This window comes from Myxine glutinosa, chromosome 5 (genome assembly GCF_964187855.1).
Source record: "Myxine glutinosa chromosome 5, kmMyxGlut1.1, whole genome shotgun sequence".
Classification (NCBI taxonomy): domain Eukaryota; kingdom Metazoa; phylum Chordata; class Myxini; order Myxiniformes; family Myxinidae; genus Myxine; species Myxine glutinosa.
The window spans coordinates 164,026,609-164,046,023 of record NC_136265.1 but is presented as its reverse complement, the minus strand read 5'-3'; the positions used below and the strand labels follow the sequence as shown (position 1 = coordinate 164,046,023).

The window sequence follows — 19,415 nt, the reverse complement described above, 5'->3', positions numbered from 1 at the left end:
GGTACACAGAATCTTGTGGTGAGGCTGTTGCCCTGAAACAACTTGCTTTCGTCTCCTGGAAAGCAAATCCAATGGAAGGAAATCTCATTTCCTTTCACAAAGCCCGAAACAAGTGTGTGTCCACCCTCAGGAGAGCCAGGAAACAATATCTCACCATTCTCAAGACCGAACTCTCTTATCTGTCTCCCTCTTCCAAATCCTGGTGGCGTCTGGTCAAATCTGTTTCTGGTGTTTGTTCCCCCTCCATCCCCTCCCTCACCTCAAACGGCTTAACGGCTGACTCCGCACGTGAAAAAGCTGAATGCCTCAACTCTGTGTTTGCCTCTAAATCTTGTGTCCCAAACCCATCCCTCTCTGTACCCACCGTACCCAGTCGTACCCAGCTGCTCCTGGACTCTGTGTCCTTTCCTCCTGACAAGGTGGAAAAGTTTCTGTCAACCCTCGACTCTGATTCTGCAACTGGTCCTGACGGCATCAGCCCACGGATCCTAAAATCATGTTCTTCTGCTCTTTCACTCCCTCTTTCTGTTCTCTTCACCCTCTCTTTTGCTCAAGGTCATCTGCCATCTGCTTGGAAATCAGCCAACATCACCGCTTTGCACAAAAAAGGTGCAAAAACAGATCCCAGCAACTACAGACCAATCAGCCTTCTCCCAATTATCAGCAAAGTCATGGAATCCATCATTGCTTCAGATATTAAATCTTTCCTCTTCTCCAATGGCTTGATCTCTGATCATCAATTTGGTTTCAGACCTGGTCACTCTACTCTGGACATGCTGCTTCTGCTTTCTCAACAATGGATGGAGGTCCTCAACGCCAAACAGGAAATTAGAGCAGTCTCCCTTGACATTTCACGTGCCTTCGATACGGTCTGGCACCATGCTCTGCTCTCCAAACTCTCCTCCTTTGGTATCCATGGAAATCTCCACGCATGGCTGGCGGACTTCCTCTCTGGTCGTAGTCAACGTGTGGCCCTGAATGGGTTTCTCTCATCTCCTCTTCCTGTTCAGGCTGGAGTTCCCCAAGGTAGTGTTCGGGGCCCTGTGCTTTTTCTGGTCTTCATCAATGATCTCTCTGACTCTCTTGAAAATCCTCTCTATCTCTTTGCTGACGACTCTACTCTCTGTCGCTCCATTCCTCATCCCTCAGATCGGCAGTCTGCAGCCTCCTCACTCTCTGCAGACCTGGACAAAATCACAGACTGGTCAAACAAGTGGAACATGTCTTTCAATCCTGACAAATCTCACACTCTTACAATGTCTCTCCGAAAGGACCGACTGGACAACCCTCCCATCTACTTTCTCAACAATCCTCTCCAAGAAGTTCTGTCGCTCAATCTTTGGGGTCTCACTATCTGCCATGATCTTTCTTGGGAAAACCACATTTCCAAGCTGGCCTCCAAAGCCAGTCTCGGCACTGGGCATCCTCCGTCGTGCAAAGTCCTTCCTTGGCACACCTGAGCTCCTCACCACATACAAGGCTTTCATCCGCAGCTCAATGGAATACTGTTCCCCCCTCTGGGCTGGTGCTCCTGCCTCACACCTTGCTCGGCTTCACGCTGTTGAGGCCAAAGCTTTCAGAATCATTGGAATCTCCTGCGATGTCGTCAACGCCGAGGGCCTTTCACTCACTCACCGCAGGCAGGTTGGTGGTCTTTCTGCCTTCTACCGACTCCTCTCCGGCCTTGCTCCCCCAGCTCTCTCTGTGCTCTGTCCCCCCAATATTCCTTCAGGTCGCACAAGATCTGCCTGCAACCCTCTTATGGTTAAACTGCCAAAGTCTAGGCTCTCTGCTCACCTTCACTCTTTCATTCCCCTTTTCTCCCGCCTCTGGAACAAACTCCCCCACTCCCTTCAATCCCACTCCTCCCTCCAGGTCTTTAAAACAGCTGTTCACCACCATCTCTTATCGTCCCCCATCGAAAACCTTGATCTTTTCTACCCCCGGTAATTCACCCCAGAGTCCTTGCAGTGTTCATATGTTTTAATCCTCTCCCACCTCCCCCCAAGTCCTCCCGATGTCCCTGCTCTCAAATGTTGTGTTTGTGTCCTTCCCCCTCTTCCCCCTCTCTTTTGTGTCCTTCCCCCTCTCTCCCCATCTTGTCTGCCGCTCCCCTTAGCTCTTTCACGAGCCTCGATCTTGTATACAAAAAAAAAAAAAAAAAAAAAAAAAAAAATCTCTTATCTTCCCCCATCCAAAACCTTGATCTTTTCTACCCCCGCTAATTTCACCCCAATTACACTTTTTTGAAATACCAACTTCTGTCCTGGAAATCCTTGGTGTTCTTGTGTTTTGTAATTCTCCCTCCCCCCCCCCCCTTCCCACGCCTCCTCCCCCCGGGCCCTCTCCCTTCCACGCATCTCCCTGCTCTCGGATGTTGTGTTTGTGTGCTTCCCCATCTCTCCCCATCTTGTCTTCCGCTCCCTCTTTTTATATGTTTTGTTTGTCTGGTTGATTTGTTTGTGAGATAAATGTTAGCTCTTTACGAGCCTCGATTCAGTATACAAAAAAACAAACAAAAAAAAAAACAAATAGACTGTTGAAGATTGGCTGCAGCCTCTTTCCTCTCTTCAGACCCTGATAAAATCACAAGCTCATCAAACACTTGGAAGATGTCTTTCAATCGTGACAAATCTCACTAACTCTCCGAAAGGACCGTCTGGCAAACCCTCCCATCTACTTTCTTAACAATCCCCTTGAGGAAGTTCGTCTGAAAATCCTGAAAAATCCCTTCTTCAAGGGGATTGTTAAGAAAGTAGATGGGAGGGTTTGCCAGATGGTCCTTTCGGAGAGTTAGTGAGATTTGTCACGATTGAAAGACATCTTCCAAGTGTTTGATGAGCTTGTGATTTTATCAGGGTCTGAAGAGAGGAAAGAGGCTGCAGCCAATCTTCAACAGTCTATTTTTTTTTTTTTTTTTTTTTTTCAAGGATTTTCACTGAATCTCCTGCGTCTTACCAGCCGCCATGATCTTTCTTCGGCAAACCACATTTCAAAGTTGGCCTCCAAAACCAGCCGCCGACTGAGAAGCCTCCGTCGTACAAAGCCCTTCCTTGGCACAACTGAACTCCGATCGACCTACATGGTGTGTTCATCCACAGTATATACAGTAGTACCTACATCCACAGCTTGATGGAGTGTTGCTCTCTCCTTTGGGCTGGCACTCCTGCATCACATGTTGTGCAGCTTGACACCATGGAAACTAAGGCCTTCAAAATCATTGGAATCGGCCACAATGAAGCTGAGTTGATAGGCCTACCACATAAGTATTACAGACATGTCGGTGGTCTTTCTGTCAACTTCCAACTCCTTTTTGGTCTTGCACCCTCTGCTCTTTCCATGCTTTGTCTTGCTCTCTCCTCCCCGCCCCCCTCCCCCATCCCATCAGGTTTCTGCAGAGCACATGAGATTCACAATTAACCCCCTTCTGGTGAGACTCTGAAAATACAGATCCTCCATCCAACACCATGATCCTTTCTACCCCGGCTAACTCCGCACTCATCCCCGAGCTCACCGAGCTCCTTCAAAATTTCCTGTTTTTCCTTCTCGAGAGTTTCCTTTTGTATCCATTTGTCTATCCCATGCTTCCTTTCCTACCCCTCCTCATTCCTCCTCACACTGATTGTTTGGCCAAGTCTCCCTCTATTTTGTCCTTCACCTCTGCTGTTTGTTTTTCCTCTCTTCCCCACTCTCTGCTGTTCCTTTTGTTATGGTATGTCCTAATCTGTTCACTGTTCTGCTTTTCCGTGAGCCTTGACACTGTATACAATTTTTTGGGGTTTTTTTTTTTGCGCTTGACAAATTAATTGTCTTGCTTCCAGCCCTTCTGCTCCATAATACCAGGCGGACGACGTTCCGGATGTGGTATTACGTCACGATGAAACCATCAATTTTCCCACGTGTGGACGGACAGGAGTGACTTAGTCAGAGTGAGGATAAAAACAAATGGAAACACATTTATTCACTGAATAAAGGAAAAGGAAGGGTTGAGCTCAAATCGTGTTAACCCCCTCCACCCCCCCCCCCACCTTCTTATTACTAAATTGTATCACTTACAAAGGATGCAAACAATACAAATGAGAGATTAGAGATGATGGGGGCAGAATGGGGCGGCATCCGGGCAACATCGCTCCCTTTCAGATTCAGAGCCCAGGGAAACGACACCCAGCCATCTTTCATCCCAGCTGAATTGCTTGCTGAAGAACTTCGTGGAATCGCATGCAGAGTCTGGTGGAGAATCCAGTGTAGAATGTTGTGCAGACAGACTGCTTGAGGACCCTGTGCAGAATAGACCATTTGTCACTTTGGACAGTTTAATTAAAACAACCCCGCATGACGTCACTGCTCTCTCTCTCTCTCTAATTGGCTGGCGAGGTCTTGAATGACGAATTTCAAATCCATTTGGCCACTGGTTTTCTAGACCACCGTCTGGCCACTCTGCCAAAAAGTCCAGATCGGTGGAGTGTTGTAGTGATGGTTGTCCTTCTGGAAGTTTCTCCCATCTCCACACAGGATCTCTGGAGCTCAGCCAGCGTGACCATCGGGTTCTTGGTCACCTCTCTTACCAAGGCCCTTCTCCCCCGATTGCTCAGTTTGGCCGGGTGGCCAGCTCTAGGAAGGGTCCTGGTTGTTCCAAACTTCTTCCATTTAAGAATTATGGAGGCCACTGTGCTCTTGGGAACCTTCAACGCAGCAGAATGTTTTTGTAGGCCTCCCCAGATCTGTGCCTCCACACAATCTTGTCTCTGAGCTCTGCAGGCAGTTCCTTCGACCTCATGGCTTGGTTTTTGCTCTGATATGCATTGTCAGCTGTGAGACCTTATATAGACAGGTGTGTGCCTTTTCAAATCATGTCCAATCAATTGAATTTACCACAGGTGGACTCCAATCGAGGTGTAAAAACATCTCAAAGATGATCAAGAGAAATGGGAGGCACCTGGGCTAAATTTCAAGTGTCAGAGCAAAGGGTCTGAATACTTATGTCAATGTGATATTTCAGTTTTTTATTTTTAATAAATTTGCAAAACTTTCTAAAATCCTGTTTTCTCTTTGTCGTTATGGGGTATTGATTGTAGATTGATGAGGGAAAACATGAATTTAAACTACTTCAGCATAAGGCTGCATCATAACAAAATGAAAAAAGTGAAGGGGTCTGAATACTTTCTGAATGCACGGTATATATATATATATTAGTTAACTTTTCAAGGAACTATTATTTCCATCACATGTTTTTTTTTCGGTGCTCTAACCTTTGTCAATACTGAGTGTTAAGCAAGGAAACAGTACGTACCATTTTAAAAGTCTTTGGTATGACTCGGCCGGGGTTTGAACCATTGACCTAGACTCAGAGCGGACCCTCGAACCATTACACAACTGAGGCTGCTGATTGCATAATATTTTGTGCAACTCAACATCTCTGTTAGCTTGCAAACATAAGTGATCTTTCCCATTCTCAGAACAGAGCCGGAGAGACGACATGGAATCCCTGGGTTATGTACTCATGTACTTCCAGCTGGGATCTCTGCCCTGGCAGGGTCTCCGAGCGGCAACCAAGCGTCAGAAATACGAGCGCATCAGTGAGAAAAAGATGGCCACCTCCGTGGACAGTCTCTGCAAGGGACATGCCCGTGAGTGTATGCAGACCTGCACAAAATACTATTGTCACCTTTAACCTCTAAGGATAATCATCATTGCTTTCAGCAACTCATACATTAAACTGGCTTTACTAATCACAACGTGATGTCTTCGGTGGACTATAACTTTACCTTTAGACGTATGGATGTGAGCTTTGATCGTGTACCTGCAGCTGAATTTGCCACGTACCTGACAACCTGCCGCTCATTGCGCTTCGATGATAAGCCTGACTATTCATACCTTCGGCAGCTCTTCCGCAACCTGTTCCACCAGCGCTCTTTTTCCTATGACTACGTTTTTGACTGGAACACTCTGAAGTTTGTACGTGAGCTGGCCAATCACAAAGCTGCTCAGTAATTGTCATATCTCACAAAGTTGCTCCGTAAACGTATTTGACTATGTTGTCATGCTAATGTGGTTATTCAGGTCGAAATAGATGCCTATGACTGTTTTTTCTTTTGTAATATTATATCAGCACTCAATGCCTGGTGTTGGCTTAGCGGTTAGAGTGCAGGCTTAGCGGTTAGAGTGCCGGCTTAGTGGTTAGGGTGCCGGCTTAGCGGTTAGGGTGCCGGCTTAGTGGTTAGGGTGCCGGCTTAGCGGTTAGGGTGCCGGCTTAGCGGTTAGGGTGCCGGCTTAGCGGTTAGAGAGCCGGCTTAGCGGTTAGGGTGCCGGCTTAGCGGTTAGGGTGCCGGCTTAGCGGTTAGAGAGCCGGCTTAGTGGTTAGGGTGCCGGCTTAGCGGTTAGGGTGCCGGCTTAGCGGTTAGAGTGCAGGCTTAGCGGTTAGAGTGCCGGCTTAGCGGTTAGAGTGCAGGCTTAGCGGTTAGAGTGCAGGCTTAGCGGTTAGAGTGCAGGCTTAGCGGTTAGAGTGCAGGCTTAGCGGTTAGAGTGCCGGCTTAGTGGTTAGGGTGCCGGCTTAGTGGTTAGGGTGCCGGCTTAGTGGTTAGGGTGCCGGCTTAGCGGTTAGGGTGCCGGCTTAGCGGTTAGGGTGCCGGCTTAGCGGTTAGAGAGCCGGCTTAGCGGTTAGGGTGCCGGCTTAGCGGTTAGGGTGCCGGCTTAGCGGTTAGAGAGCCGGCTTAGTGGTTAGGGTGCCGGCTTAGCGGTTAGGGTGCCGGCTTAGCGGTTAGAGTGCAGGCTTAGCGGTTAGAGTGCCGGCTTAGCGGTTAGGGTGCCGGCTTAGCGGTTAGGGTGCCGGCTTAGCGGTTAGGGTGCCGGCTTAGCGGTTCGGGTGCCGGCTTAGCGGCTAGGGTGCCGGATTAGCGGTTAGGGTGCCGGCTTAGCGGTTAGAGAGCCGGTTTAGCGGTTAGGGTGCCGGCTTAGCGATTAGGGTGCCGGCTTAGCGGTTCGGGTGCCGCCTTAGTGCTTAGAGAGCCGGCTTAGCGGTTAGGGTGCCGGCTTAGCGGTTAGGGTGCCGGCTTAGCGGTTAGGGTGCCGGCTTAGCGGTTAGAGAGCCGGCTTTGCGGTTAGGGTGCCGGCTTGGCGGTTAGGGTGCCGGCTTAGCGGTTCGGGTGCCGGCTTAGCGGTTAGAGAGCCGGCTTTGCGGTTAGGGTGCCGGCTTAGCGGTTAGGGTGCCGGATTAGCGGTTAGGGTGCCGTCTTCGCGGTTAGGATGGCGGCTTGACGTGGCTAGGGTGCCGGCTTAGCGGTTAGGGTGCCGGATTAGCGGTTAGGGTGTTGGCTTAGCGGTTAGGGTGCCGGCTTAGCGGTTAGGGTGCCGGCTTAGCGGTTAGAGAGCCGGCTTAGTGGTTAGGGTGCCGGCTTAGCGGTTAGAGTGCAGGCTTAGCGGTTAGAGTGCCGGCTTAGTGGTTAGGGTGCCGGCTTAGCGGTTAGGGTGCCGGCTTAGCGGTTAGAGAGCCGGCTTAGCGGTTAGGGTGCCGGCTTAGCGGTTAGGGTGCCGGCTTAGCGGTTCGGGTGCTGGCTTAGCGGCTAGGGTGCCGGATTAGCGGTTAGGGTGCCGGCTTAGCGGTTAGAGAGCCGGTTTAGCGGTTAGGGTGCCGGCTTAGCGGTTAGGGTGCCGGCTTAGCGGTTCGGGTGCCGCCTTAGTGCTTAGAGAGCCGGCTTAGCGGTTAGGGTGCCGGCTTAGCGGTTAGGGTGCCGGCTTAGCGGTTAGGGTGCCGGCTTAGCGGTTAGAGAGCCGGCTTTGCGGTTAGGGTGCCGGCTTAGCGGTTAGGGTGCCGGCTTAGCGGTTCGGGTGCCGGCTTAGCGGTTAGAGAGCCGGATTTGCGGTTAGGGTGACGGCTTAGCGGTTAGGGTGCCGGATTAGCGGTTAGGGTGCCGTCTTCGTGGTTAGGATGGCGGCTTGACGCGGCTAGGGTGCCGGCTTAGCGGTTAGGGTGCCGGATTAGCGGTTAGGGTGTTGGCTTAGCGGTTAGGGTGCCGGCTTAGCGGTTAGGGTGTTGGCTTAGCTGTTAGGGTGCCGGCTTAGCTGTTAGGGTGCCGGCTTAGCGGTTAGGGTGCCGGCTTAGCGGTTAGGGTGCTGGCTTAGCGGTTAGGGTGCCGGATTAGCGGTTAGGGTGCCGGCTTAGCGGTTAGGGTGCCGGCTTAGCGGTTAGGGTGCCGGCTTAGCAGTTAGGGTGTTGGCTTAGCTGTTAGGGTGCCGGCTTAGCTGTTAGGGTGCCGGCTTAGCGGTTAGGGTGCCGGCTTAGCGGTTAGGGTGCCGGCTTAGCGGTTAGGGTGCCGGCTTAGCGGTTAGGGTGCCGGCTTAGCGGTTAGGGTGCCGGATTAGCGGTTAGGGTGCCGGATTAGCGGTTAGGGTGCCGGCTTAGCGGTTAAGGTGCCGGCTTCGCGGTTAGGATGGCGGCTTGACGCAGCTAGGGTGCCGGCTTAGCGGTTATGGTGCCGGCTTAGCGGTTAGGGTGTTGGCTTAGCTGTTAGGGTGCTGGCTTAGCTGTTAGGGTGCCAGCTTGGGATCCTAGGATCCTGAGTCCGAATCCCGGTCATCGCTGAATTAACACCAGGGGGGTTCACTCAGCCTGTCATCCTTCCGACGTCGGCAAATTGAGTACCAGCTTGCTGGGATGAATGATCCCGGTGTGTACCCCGATTTATAATACGTACACCGTATCCTTGCGCATCGTAAGAGCGTGACCAAGGGTTGGCGTCAGGAAGGGCATCCGGCCATAAAAACATTGCCTCAAACAGGGAACCATGATTGTCATGGGGCCCGCAAGACTAACCCCCGCTCTAACGGGGGAAATGGCCTTAAAACGATCAATGGAATTATCTTCCCTAGATTGTTGATGCCATTTCAGTAAATATTTTTCATGATGATAAACACAATAATGTTTAATTGTCCATCTTTGCAATTTTTAAATGCCACGTTCACCATCGTTGAGCTTACCTTTGCAGTGAAAGGTCTAGCAGATGGTTCTTCATTATTGAAACAGGAAACTAATAGCAGAATGGCTCCACTAAATATAACGCCAATTTGCCTAAATTTATAAGAGGCACTATAAGCCAAGTTCGCAGTAAGTGTAAGAGTTAAAAACATCTGACACTTTTCAATCAAATAAATTGGTCTCATCTCAATAAGTTGATCAAATACCCTTCAATGTAGGAAATGGAAATGACCATTTCAGCATATACTGTAGGTCCATACATGACGTCAGCAGTACCTCCGTTACAAAAAAGACCGCAACGAAAGTATATTTAAGCATGAAAATTTGCTAAATGAGTAATGGCCGCCTCCGCCGGGAGTGAAATATGGTACATGTCAGTGAATTACTTGTACTATGCCATATCTGCCATCGTTCCTCCTCTACTCTCAATATCTCCTCCCTCCGGCAGGGGTCAATGGTAAAACCACTTCCATCTGTCCGGGCAAAAATTACAAGTCATCTCCGCACCCTCATGAAGGGGGCAGCGGGAGGAGGAGATTATTTACTTTGTGGCCTTGGCCTGACCCTTGGTGCTGCGAGCACATCGGTAAAATATGGTGGAGATCAGACAAGTTGTTTTCGATTCCATGAGGTATATACACAAGGTGGCCCAAAAGTCCTGCCCCATAGGGTAACGTAAAAAGATTTTATACGAATTTTCTACCAAGGACGATTCGATCAAGGACGAAAGTATTTTCTACCATGGAAGAATTGATTTGATTTTAGTGAAGATCTGGGCATCCTCCATCGTGCAAAGTCCTTCCTTGGCACACCTGAGCTCCTCACCACATACAAGGCTTTCATCCGCTGTTCAATGGAGTACTGCTCTCCCCTCTGTGCCGGTGCTCCTGCCTCACACCTAGCTCGGCTTCACGCTGTTGAAACCAAAGCTTTCAGAATTATTGGAATCTCCTGCGATGAAGCTAACTCCGAGGGCCTTTCACTCACTCACCGCAGGCAGGTTGGTGGTCTTTCTGTCTTCTACCGACTCCTCTCCGGCCTTGCTCCCCCAGCTCTCTCTGGGCTCTGTCCCCCAAATTTTCCTACAGGTCGCACAAGATCTGCCAGCAACCTTCTGATGGTTAAACTGCCAAAATCAAGGCTCTCTGCTCACCTTCACTCCTTCATTCCTCTTTTTCCCCACCTCTGGAACAAACTCCCTCACTCTCTTCAATCCCACTCCTCCCTCTAGGTCTTTAAATCAGCTGTTCATCACCATCTCTTATCTTCCCCCATCCAAAACTGTGATCTTTTCTACCCCTGGTAAAACACCCCAGATCCACTTTTTTGAAATACCGACTTATTTCCTGGAAGTCCTAGCAGTGTCCATGTCCAGTTTCCAGAAGTCTAGAGTTTCCAGTCCAGTCCAGTCCAGTTTCCATGTCATGTCCAGAAGTCCAGTCCAGTTTTTACCTCTCCCACCCCTCCCCCCTTCCCATTCATTCTCCCCCCAAACCCTCTTCCTCCCACAGATCTTCTGATGTCCCTGCTCTCCATCTTGTTCTCCTGCTCCCTTTATCATATGTTTTATGTGTCAGTTTGTCTTTTTGTGTTCAATATTAGCTCTTACACGAGCCTCGATCTTGTATACAAAAAAAAAGAAAAAAGAAAAAGACGTCAATTTACTTGAAACATTGGTGTGTGAAAATGGTGGCAACATGAGGGGACACAGTCTCTGAATATGTGAACAAATAATTTATTTATACAAGACACAGTGACAAAATCCTGAGCACACACACAAACTCCACAAGAAAAACGAGTCCAGCTATGGAGCCACATACACAACAACCAACCACTCAAACCGGGAAAGAGAGATTAAAAAGGCATCAGATGAAGAATCCCCAGGTTACTATAGTACTTGTACAAGGAGCATAACAGACTCCAGCTCTACAAGAGTGAGGAGCACAGGAGAGAGGTGAGAGAATCCACAAGCGCATAGTTCGTCGGTCCCAGGCAACACCAAGTCTCCGAGAGAGTGAACTTCCTGTCAGACCACTGACTGAGACTTTACAGGCACCTAGGTTAGAGAGAGAGAGAGAGAGAGAGAGAGAGAGCACCTCACCTCACCTCACAGAGAGAGCACCTCGCCCTGCCACAAGTTGTCAATACCCCTCCCTCTAGGCTATCCAATCTTTGGCCACAGGGTCTTTTGTGCCCCAGGGCCCACTCCAAACAGGCCTCATGGTGCTCCACACGGAGTCCTTGTCCTCTGAGGATATTCACAAATACAGTTTCACTCACAAAACCATGGCCCGCTTTCACATGCACGATGACACCTGGGAGGAGGTGGATGAGAAGGAAACGTGCTGTATCACCCTCCCGTTCTTATACTCTGCCTCGCCCGGTTCGACACAGGAGGAATGAAAGGGACGAGACACCTTACCTCCAACTGTCTTCTAAATTGGACAATGCTGTCCCCTCCCAGTGGCACTGAGGACACCTTAGCGACCTTTCCCGAAGCACACGTACTTGATACACATTCACAAAGTTCAAAACTACGCTTACACACACAGCGTCTTGGCCTTAATCTAACTGTTGCCCCCTTCCCCACAAACCGAACAATACTAAACAACATTTTTACCCCACGGTTCAAGAAACATTCTGCCTTTCTTTTCATTCACCTATGGTTTCCCTGTAGATCTTATAAGTGAAGCAGAGCCAAGCTCGGTTAGTACTACGTGGAAGGCTAGGTGTTGTCGCCAAGAGATGGCAGGTTAGCTCACTTAGTGGTGTGCCCATCTCCGATCTGTCTGGTCTTGGACTAGTTCCCCCATTAAGTCAGCTGTAAACTGCTCTACTGGCACAGAACTGGCAAGGGCCACTGCATCTTGGGCCATGGTATCTCTTAAAAGGGACTAGGCCATTGTGTGTGCCTGTATCCTGGCTAAGTTTCCTGCTTTGAGATTAATGGGATATAAACTAATATATGGATTCAGGTAATTGAATATGAAACATGATAAACCAAATTGCGGCCTCCATGTCTAACTTTCCTTGTCTACCGTTCCAGAATATTCAATGCAAATGCGTGACAATGTTTTATGTCCCACCTGACCACGAAACCTTTTCAGCAGTGACACTTTTCCAACCTACTCATAACAGCCTCATTCTCTTCAGGGGGTCTCGCGTACACAGGAGGAAAGTGGTCGTGAAAGAGAAGCAGAACGTGTAAATGGGTCCCAGGGCACAGCCCGTGCACTACCAGGATCCGCTACCAGCCATCTCCGTCAAGAAGCTGCTCTGTCGCCAACCCACCCTTATGGAGGTAGGTACAGTGGTACACCTTCGTTTTCATCATATTTGTCCTGCTTCCATTTTCTCTTCTTATTCTCTCAAGTCTTGAGCACCAATGTTTTATTTAATTTGGAGCCATTGTATAGGCCTTGGCTGTCCTTCAGTTAAGTTTTGTTTCTGTTAACCACTTCATGTAAGTGCTCTATCTCTCTTTTTTACAATCTCCTCTGTGTGGCTCATTATTTCTTCTGAGAATGTCCTCTTCTCTGATGGAAATTTAAATGCTGCATTAGTTCAGACATAATTACGCTCATTATTCACATGATAAACTTAAGCCTGGAGTTGGCTTAGCGGTTAGGGTGCAGGCTTGGGATCCTCGGTTTGAATCCCGGTCGATCACTGAATTAACACCAGGGGGGTTGACTCAGCCTGTCATCCTTCCGAGGTCCGCAAATTGAGTACCAGTTTACTGGTAATTCCCTGTGTGTCGCAAGAGGCGACTAACAGGGTTGGTGGCAGGAAGGGCATCCGGCCATAAAACATTGCTCCAAAAAGGGGACCACGGTGCCCGAAAAAGGCCAACCCCTGCTCTGCGGGGAAAATGGCCTCTATAGGTGGTCTCATTCACACGATAAGCTTCAGTTGTCCACTCATTTCTACTGGCTTGCTCATATTCCACTGATGGAACAGCTTCCTTCGGGACTATCTGTTTATTACGGTGGAATTGTTTTGGTGGCATCCGCCCCACTCCCCATTCTTCCAAGCATATGTCTTCCATTCCCTTTGCTTACTCCTATTTCTCCCTAACTTATTTATCTTTTCTCAACATTTCTCTCACAGGTCCCCAAACTGCTTTATCACTCATATATTTAATTTTATCAATTTATCGCCACCACCCCCGACACCCTCTTCTCTCCTCCCAAACATTTACCTAAGAAATAGCGATCCCCATATTCATTTTTTGCCAGTCATTTTCTCTGCAGGATTAGTGTGCCATTTCCATCTCAACAAAGGCCACAACCACACAGACATGATAGAAGTAAATAGACACCATGATTTTAAAAGAAATTTATTTATTGAACATTTGAAGTTCATTTGATCCATTTTAATATGTACACTTGTATTTTGCAGATTTCAAAGCTTTTACTCTTTCAGGAATATAACTAACTAGTTTTGAAATTTTCTCTTGTGGGATTTCTGCCCAGGCTTCAGGCAAAAGGTTTAGCAATTCTGCCCGTGATGTTGGTTTCCTGGACTTTTTCCGCACAGCTCGATCTAATATGGCCCAGAGGTATTCAATGGGATTCATGTCAGGAGACTGACTTTGCCATGGAAGTCGCTTGATCCCATTTCTGTCCTGCCATTCTTTGGGGTTTTTTTTTTTTTTGCAGTGTGGCATGGAGCTCCCTCCATCTTCCATGAAGAGAGTGTTGTTTTTGACCATCTGACCAGTGGAGAAGACAGGGAGAAGTCCATCCTCAAGGATAGAAATGCGTATCGTAGAGTTGATGTTGCCAACACACTCCGCAAGCTCTGACCGACCAGTGCTCCAGATTTCTCCTGACACCATCACTGAAAAACCACCGTGTTTGACAGTTGGCTGCAATCGGTTAAAAGAAAACTCTTGACTGGGAAGTCTCCACACCCATACGCGTCCACTTTCAGAAAATTGAGCAAATTGGGACTTGTCTGAAAAAATGACAGTTTGCCAAAACTCCAAGGGTCTGTTGGCCATCTCGTTAGCCCACATCTTTCTTCTTTGAATGTTGGCTGGTCTAAGAAGAGGTTTTCTCCTAGCTGCTCTCTCCCATAGTAGCCCAGTTGATGAAGGTACCGCACGGCAGTTCTTGAGCTAACTTGGACCTCCTCTGCAACATCTGCTGCCTTGCAACGGGGAGTTTTCTCAATGGACCGCTTGCAGCTCGAAGACACCTTTCTGAAGGCCCAGGTCGACCAGAACGGCAAGATCTGGATTCCTTGCCTTTGCGGTTGAATTGCACAATTACCCGATTGACCATAGAAAGCGGAATGCCAAGGTTCTGAGCTATCTGACACTGGCTGACTCCACCTTCCGATTGGCCAACAATTCGTCCTCTTTGAAAATCGGAAAGTTTGTGTGCTCCCTGGGTTCAAGGCATAGTTGATTGTCGTACAAGACCCAAGAACTCGTTTTCTGCAAAGAAATAGTCGAATATTAGTACAAATCACTGAGTAAAACTGCGTTACACAGATGAAATGAATAAATTTAAGGTATCTATTTACCTCTGTCATGTCTCTGTACATGTGATCTTCTTTTCCACTATGCATACTGCATAGCCACACCTGGATTTCGTTTTCTTGGCTGGTAACATCTAAAATAACTTTGGGATTACTTATATTCAACAGCTGTCTCTCAATGCATGTTAGCATAAGTGCTTGGAACACCAAATAGCAATGATCGATCAGGATTGGATGTCTAGTTAGTCCCCCCATATACAACACTCATGAGGCCCCCCATATACAACTATACAACTGGTCAACAACAATTTCAAATTTCTGAAATCCTCAATTTTAATCCGATTGACTTGAAATTTGAATAGGATTTACATATCAGCTGACTGAATTCAACTACCAACTATTTTTGAGATCAGCTTAGGCCAAAAGGTCAACATAGGCCAAAGGACAACCAATATTTTTGAATTTCTGAAATCCTCAATTTTCAACTGATTTACATGAAATTTGAATAGGATTTACATATAGGTGAACTGAATTCAACCACCAACTATTTTTGAGATCAGCATAGGCTAAAAGGTCAACATAGGCCAAAAGGTCAACAACAATTTCAATTTTTCTAAAACCCTCAATTTTCATCCGATTGACTTGGAATTTGAATGGGATTTTCATATCGGCGAACTGAATTCAACCACCAACTATTTTTGAGATCAACATAGGTCAACAACAATTTCAAATTTCTGAAATCCTCAATTTTAATCCGATTGACTTGAAATTTGAATAGGATTTACATATCAGCTAACTGAATTCAACCACCAACTATTTTTGAGATCAGCATGGGCTAAAAGGTCAACATAGGCCAAAAGGTCAACAACAATTTCAATTTTTCTAAAACCCTCAATTTTCATCCAATTGACTTGGAATTTGAATGGGATTTTCATATCAGCGAACTGAATTCAACCACCAACTATTTTTGAGATCAACATAGGCCAAAGGTCAACAACAATTTCAAATTTCTGAAATCCTCAATTTTAATCCGATTGACTTGAAATTTGAATAGGATTTACATATCAGCTGACTGAATTCAACCACCAACTATTTTTGAGATCAACCTAGACCAAAGGTCAACCACTTTTTTTCAAATTTCTAATATCCTCAATTTTCATCCGAATGATTTGAAATTTGAATAGGATTTTCATATCAGCTAACTGAATTCAACCACCAACTATTTTTGAGATCAACATAGGCCAAAGGTCACCCACTTTTTTCGAATTTCTAAAATCCTCAATTTTCATCTGATTGACTTGAAATTTGAATAGGATTTACATATCAGCTGACTGAATTCAACCACCAACTATTTTTGAGATCAGCTTAGGCCAAAAGGTCAACATAGGCCAAAGGTCAACCAATATTTTAGAATTTCTGAAATCCTCAATTTTCAACTGATTTACATGAAATTTGAATAGGATTTACATATATGTGAACTGAATTCAACCACCAACTATTTTTGAGATCAGCATAGGCTAAAAGGTCAACATAGGCCAAAAGGTCAACAACAATTTCCATTTTTCTAAAACCTTCAATTTTCATCCGATTGACTTGGAATTTGAATGGGATTTTCATATCAGCGAGCTGAATTCAACCACCAACTATTTTTGAGATCAAGATAGGCCAAAGGTCAACAACAATTTCAAATTTCTGAAATCCTCAATTTTAATCCGATTGACTTGAAATTTGAATAGGATTTACATATCAGCGAGCTGAATTCAACCACCAACTATTTTTGAGATCAACATAGGCCAAAGGTCAACAACAATTTCAAATTTCTGAAATCCTCAATTTTAATCCGATTGACTTGAAATTTGAATAGGATTTACATATCAGCTGACTGAATTCAACCACCAACTATTTTTGAGATCAGCTTAGGCCAAAAGGTCAACATAGGCCAAAGGACAACCAATATTTTTGAATTTCTGAAATCCTCAATTTTCAACTGATTTACATGAAATTTGAATAGGATTTACATATAGGTGAACTGAATTCAACCACCAACTATTTTTGAGATCAGCATAGGCTAAAAGGTCAACATAGGCCAAAAGGTCAACAACAATTTCAATTTTTCTAAAACCCTCAATTTTCATCCGATTGACTTGGAATTTGAATGGGATTTTCATATCGGCGAACTGAATTCAACCACCAACTATTTTTGAGATCAACATAGGCCAAAGGTCAACAACAATTTCAAATTTCTGAAATCCTCAATTTTAATCCGATTGACTTGAAATTTGAATAGGATTTACATATCAGCTAACTGAATTCAACCACCAACTATTTTTGAGATCAGCATGGGCTAAAAGGTCAACATAGGCCAAAAGGTCAACAACAATTTCAATTTTTCTAAAACCCTCAATTTTCATCCGATTGACTTGGAATTTGAATGGGATTTTCATATCAGCGAACTGAATTCAACCACCAACTATTTTTGAGATCAACATAGGCCAAAGGTCAACAACAATTTCAAATTTCTGAAATCCTCAATTTTAATCCGATTGACTTGAAATTTGAATAGGATTTACATATCAGCTGACTGAATTCAACCACCAACTATTTTTGAGATCAGCTTCGGCCAAACGGTCAACATAGGCCAAAGGTCAACCAATATTTTTGAATTTCTGAAATCCTCAATTTTCAACTGGTTTACATGAAATTTGAATAGGATTTACATATAGGTGAACTGAATTCAACCACCAACTATTTTTGAGATCAGCATAGGCCAAAGGGTCAGCATAGGCCAAGGGTCAACAACAATTTCAAAAATCATCAACTTTCATCCGATTGACTTGGAATTTGAATGGGATTTTCATATCAGCGAATTGAATTCAACCACTAATTATTGTTGAGGTCAAAAGGATGCTCTACTGAGTGCCATTCTACTTTGTTCTGTTTTGCCAAGTGTCGCTCTATGAGTGATTTTTCATCTGTCTGTCTGTCTGTCTGTCTGTGAGCAGGATATCTCAAAAAATTATGGACGGATTTGGATGAAACATGTCGGACAGGTTGTGTTTGTGAAAAGGAAGAATTGATTCGATTTTGGTGAAGATCTGAATACGGATTCGGATACGAGAGTTTTTAAATGTATAAGTGATTCTTCACCATTGAGAGATGGGGCTATCTCAAAAAGTTGTGGACGGGTTATAACAAAACTTGGTGGATGCGTTGGGTGGGTGACAAGAACAAGCAGTTTCGATTTTGGTTCAGGTCAGGATGCAGGTCCGGTCTATCAGTGGGATACAAAACAAACTGTTTAGCCTGGCGAATGTATGCGCTCTACAGAGTGCCGTTCCAGTTTTTAAAGTGTAATTCTGGGCAATTTAAGCCGCAGGATTTTCCTCCGGCATAATCAAATTGCCCATAAAACCATACGCCCGCGCTGAAACAGCTGTGCAGCTAAATTAATACATCCCAACCACGCAACACTGGAATCCCTGTGTGTATGGAATGCCTCCGCCTGGCGTCTTGGGAGTTCATCTCAGGTGGTCTTGCGTTGCCTATTAGGGAGGCCGAGTCCGTTATAATTCTGTCCTGATTCTTCAATTTATTTGTACTTTGATGTTCTTATTTAGTATTTGCCTGAATGTTAGTTGTTACTATTGAAGCTTTTTGTTCTCATTGGTGTAGATATTTGTACATTATATGGACAGGATCTTCAGGGTTGTGCAAAGCTATCGAAGTGGTCAGTGTCTCATCACAAACGGGTCGTCCCATAGTGAAGGACTAAGTGCAATGTAGGCCTTGGAAACTGCCACAAGACTTATCCTCACTTGCAGGGTTGCTGGGCGTGCGGACGGCAGTTCGTGTGGAAGGTGAGCGAAGGGTGAGTTTGAGATTACATCGTGGATCTGTCAACCGCTCCTCGTCTGACCTCACAGCAGGCTTTGATCTCCATCGTCCCAACAGGGTGAGACACATCACCTAAACTGGAAATTGTGACGCATTCAAAACCGTCTCGAAGTCCACGTTGCTGCTGATAACTTTCATCACCCACTCACCTTTTTTTCTTTTTCTTTTGTTTCGGTTGAGCCTTATTTATCCACAGGTTATAACGTCCATTAGCTCTTCTCCATCCTGCCTCTCAGCAGGATTCTCCTCGACATCGTTTACGGATCTACATTTGCTCTTGCTCTATGGAGAAAACGGTTTTCGTAGTATGTCGGTCTGTCTCGGTTGTTTGTATGTTTGTCTGTGAGTGTGATAACTCGCGAACGCTTTCAGCTATCTCTATCAAACTTTACCAGGTGATTCCAAAGAAAAAATTTGAGGCTGTCAATGTTATTTGACTATATATGTCAAAGGTCAAGGCGACAGTGACGTCATATGCATAAAACCACCATCTCATCATTTTAAACATAAAACCATCCATCACCACCATCTCTTGTCTTCCCCCATCCAAAATCTTGATCTTTTCTACCCCCGTTAATTCACCCTAGATCCACTTTTCTGAAATACCGACTTCTTTCCTGGAAGTCCTAGCAGTGTCCATGTGTTTTTTTTTAACCTCTCCCACCCCCCCTCCCACCTCCCTTCCCACGCCTCCTCCCCCCCCCCAAGCCCTCTCCCTCCCACATATCTCCCGATGTCCCTGCTCTCAAATGTTGTACCTGTGTGCTTCACCGTCTCTTCCCATCTTGTCTCCCGCTCCCTTGATTGTCTTATGTGTCCGTTTTTTTTTTGTCATGAATGTTAGCTCTTACACGAGACTCGATCTTGTATCAGAAAAAAAATAAAAATAACCGGATACACCCAAGAGTGTTTGCGCTACGTGACGTCAAACTTGACACAAATGAGTTGAGAAACATGGCCTACAAATTCTGAGCAGATTTGGTAATCTGATTGTTATGAAAACGCAATATTTATTTAGGGGCTGGGGGCCCGATGACGCATTTTCATGACAGGAACAGAGTGA

The 19,415-nt window shown here is 46.1% G+C and overlaps 1 protein-coding gene across 1 annotated transcript in view; it reads left to right on the top strand.

Annotated features, from left to right (window-relative positions):
- LOC137426816 (casein kinase I) overlaps positions 1-19,415 on the top strand; it is a 77,154-nt gene that overhangs the window by 41,480 nt on the left and 16,259 nt on the right. Inside the window, exons 5-8 of the mRNA XM_068115741.2 lie at positions 5,457-5,627; positions 5,807-5,955; positions 12,125-12,272; positions 18,280-18,410. Of these exons, the coding sequence (XP_067971842.1) occupies positions 5,457-5,627; positions 5,807-5,955; positions 12,125-12,272; positions 18,280-18,410 (599 nt within the window). The remainder of the gene's footprint in view (positions 1-5,456; positions 5,628-5,806; positions 5,956-12,124; positions 12,273-18,279; positions 18,411-19,415) is intronic.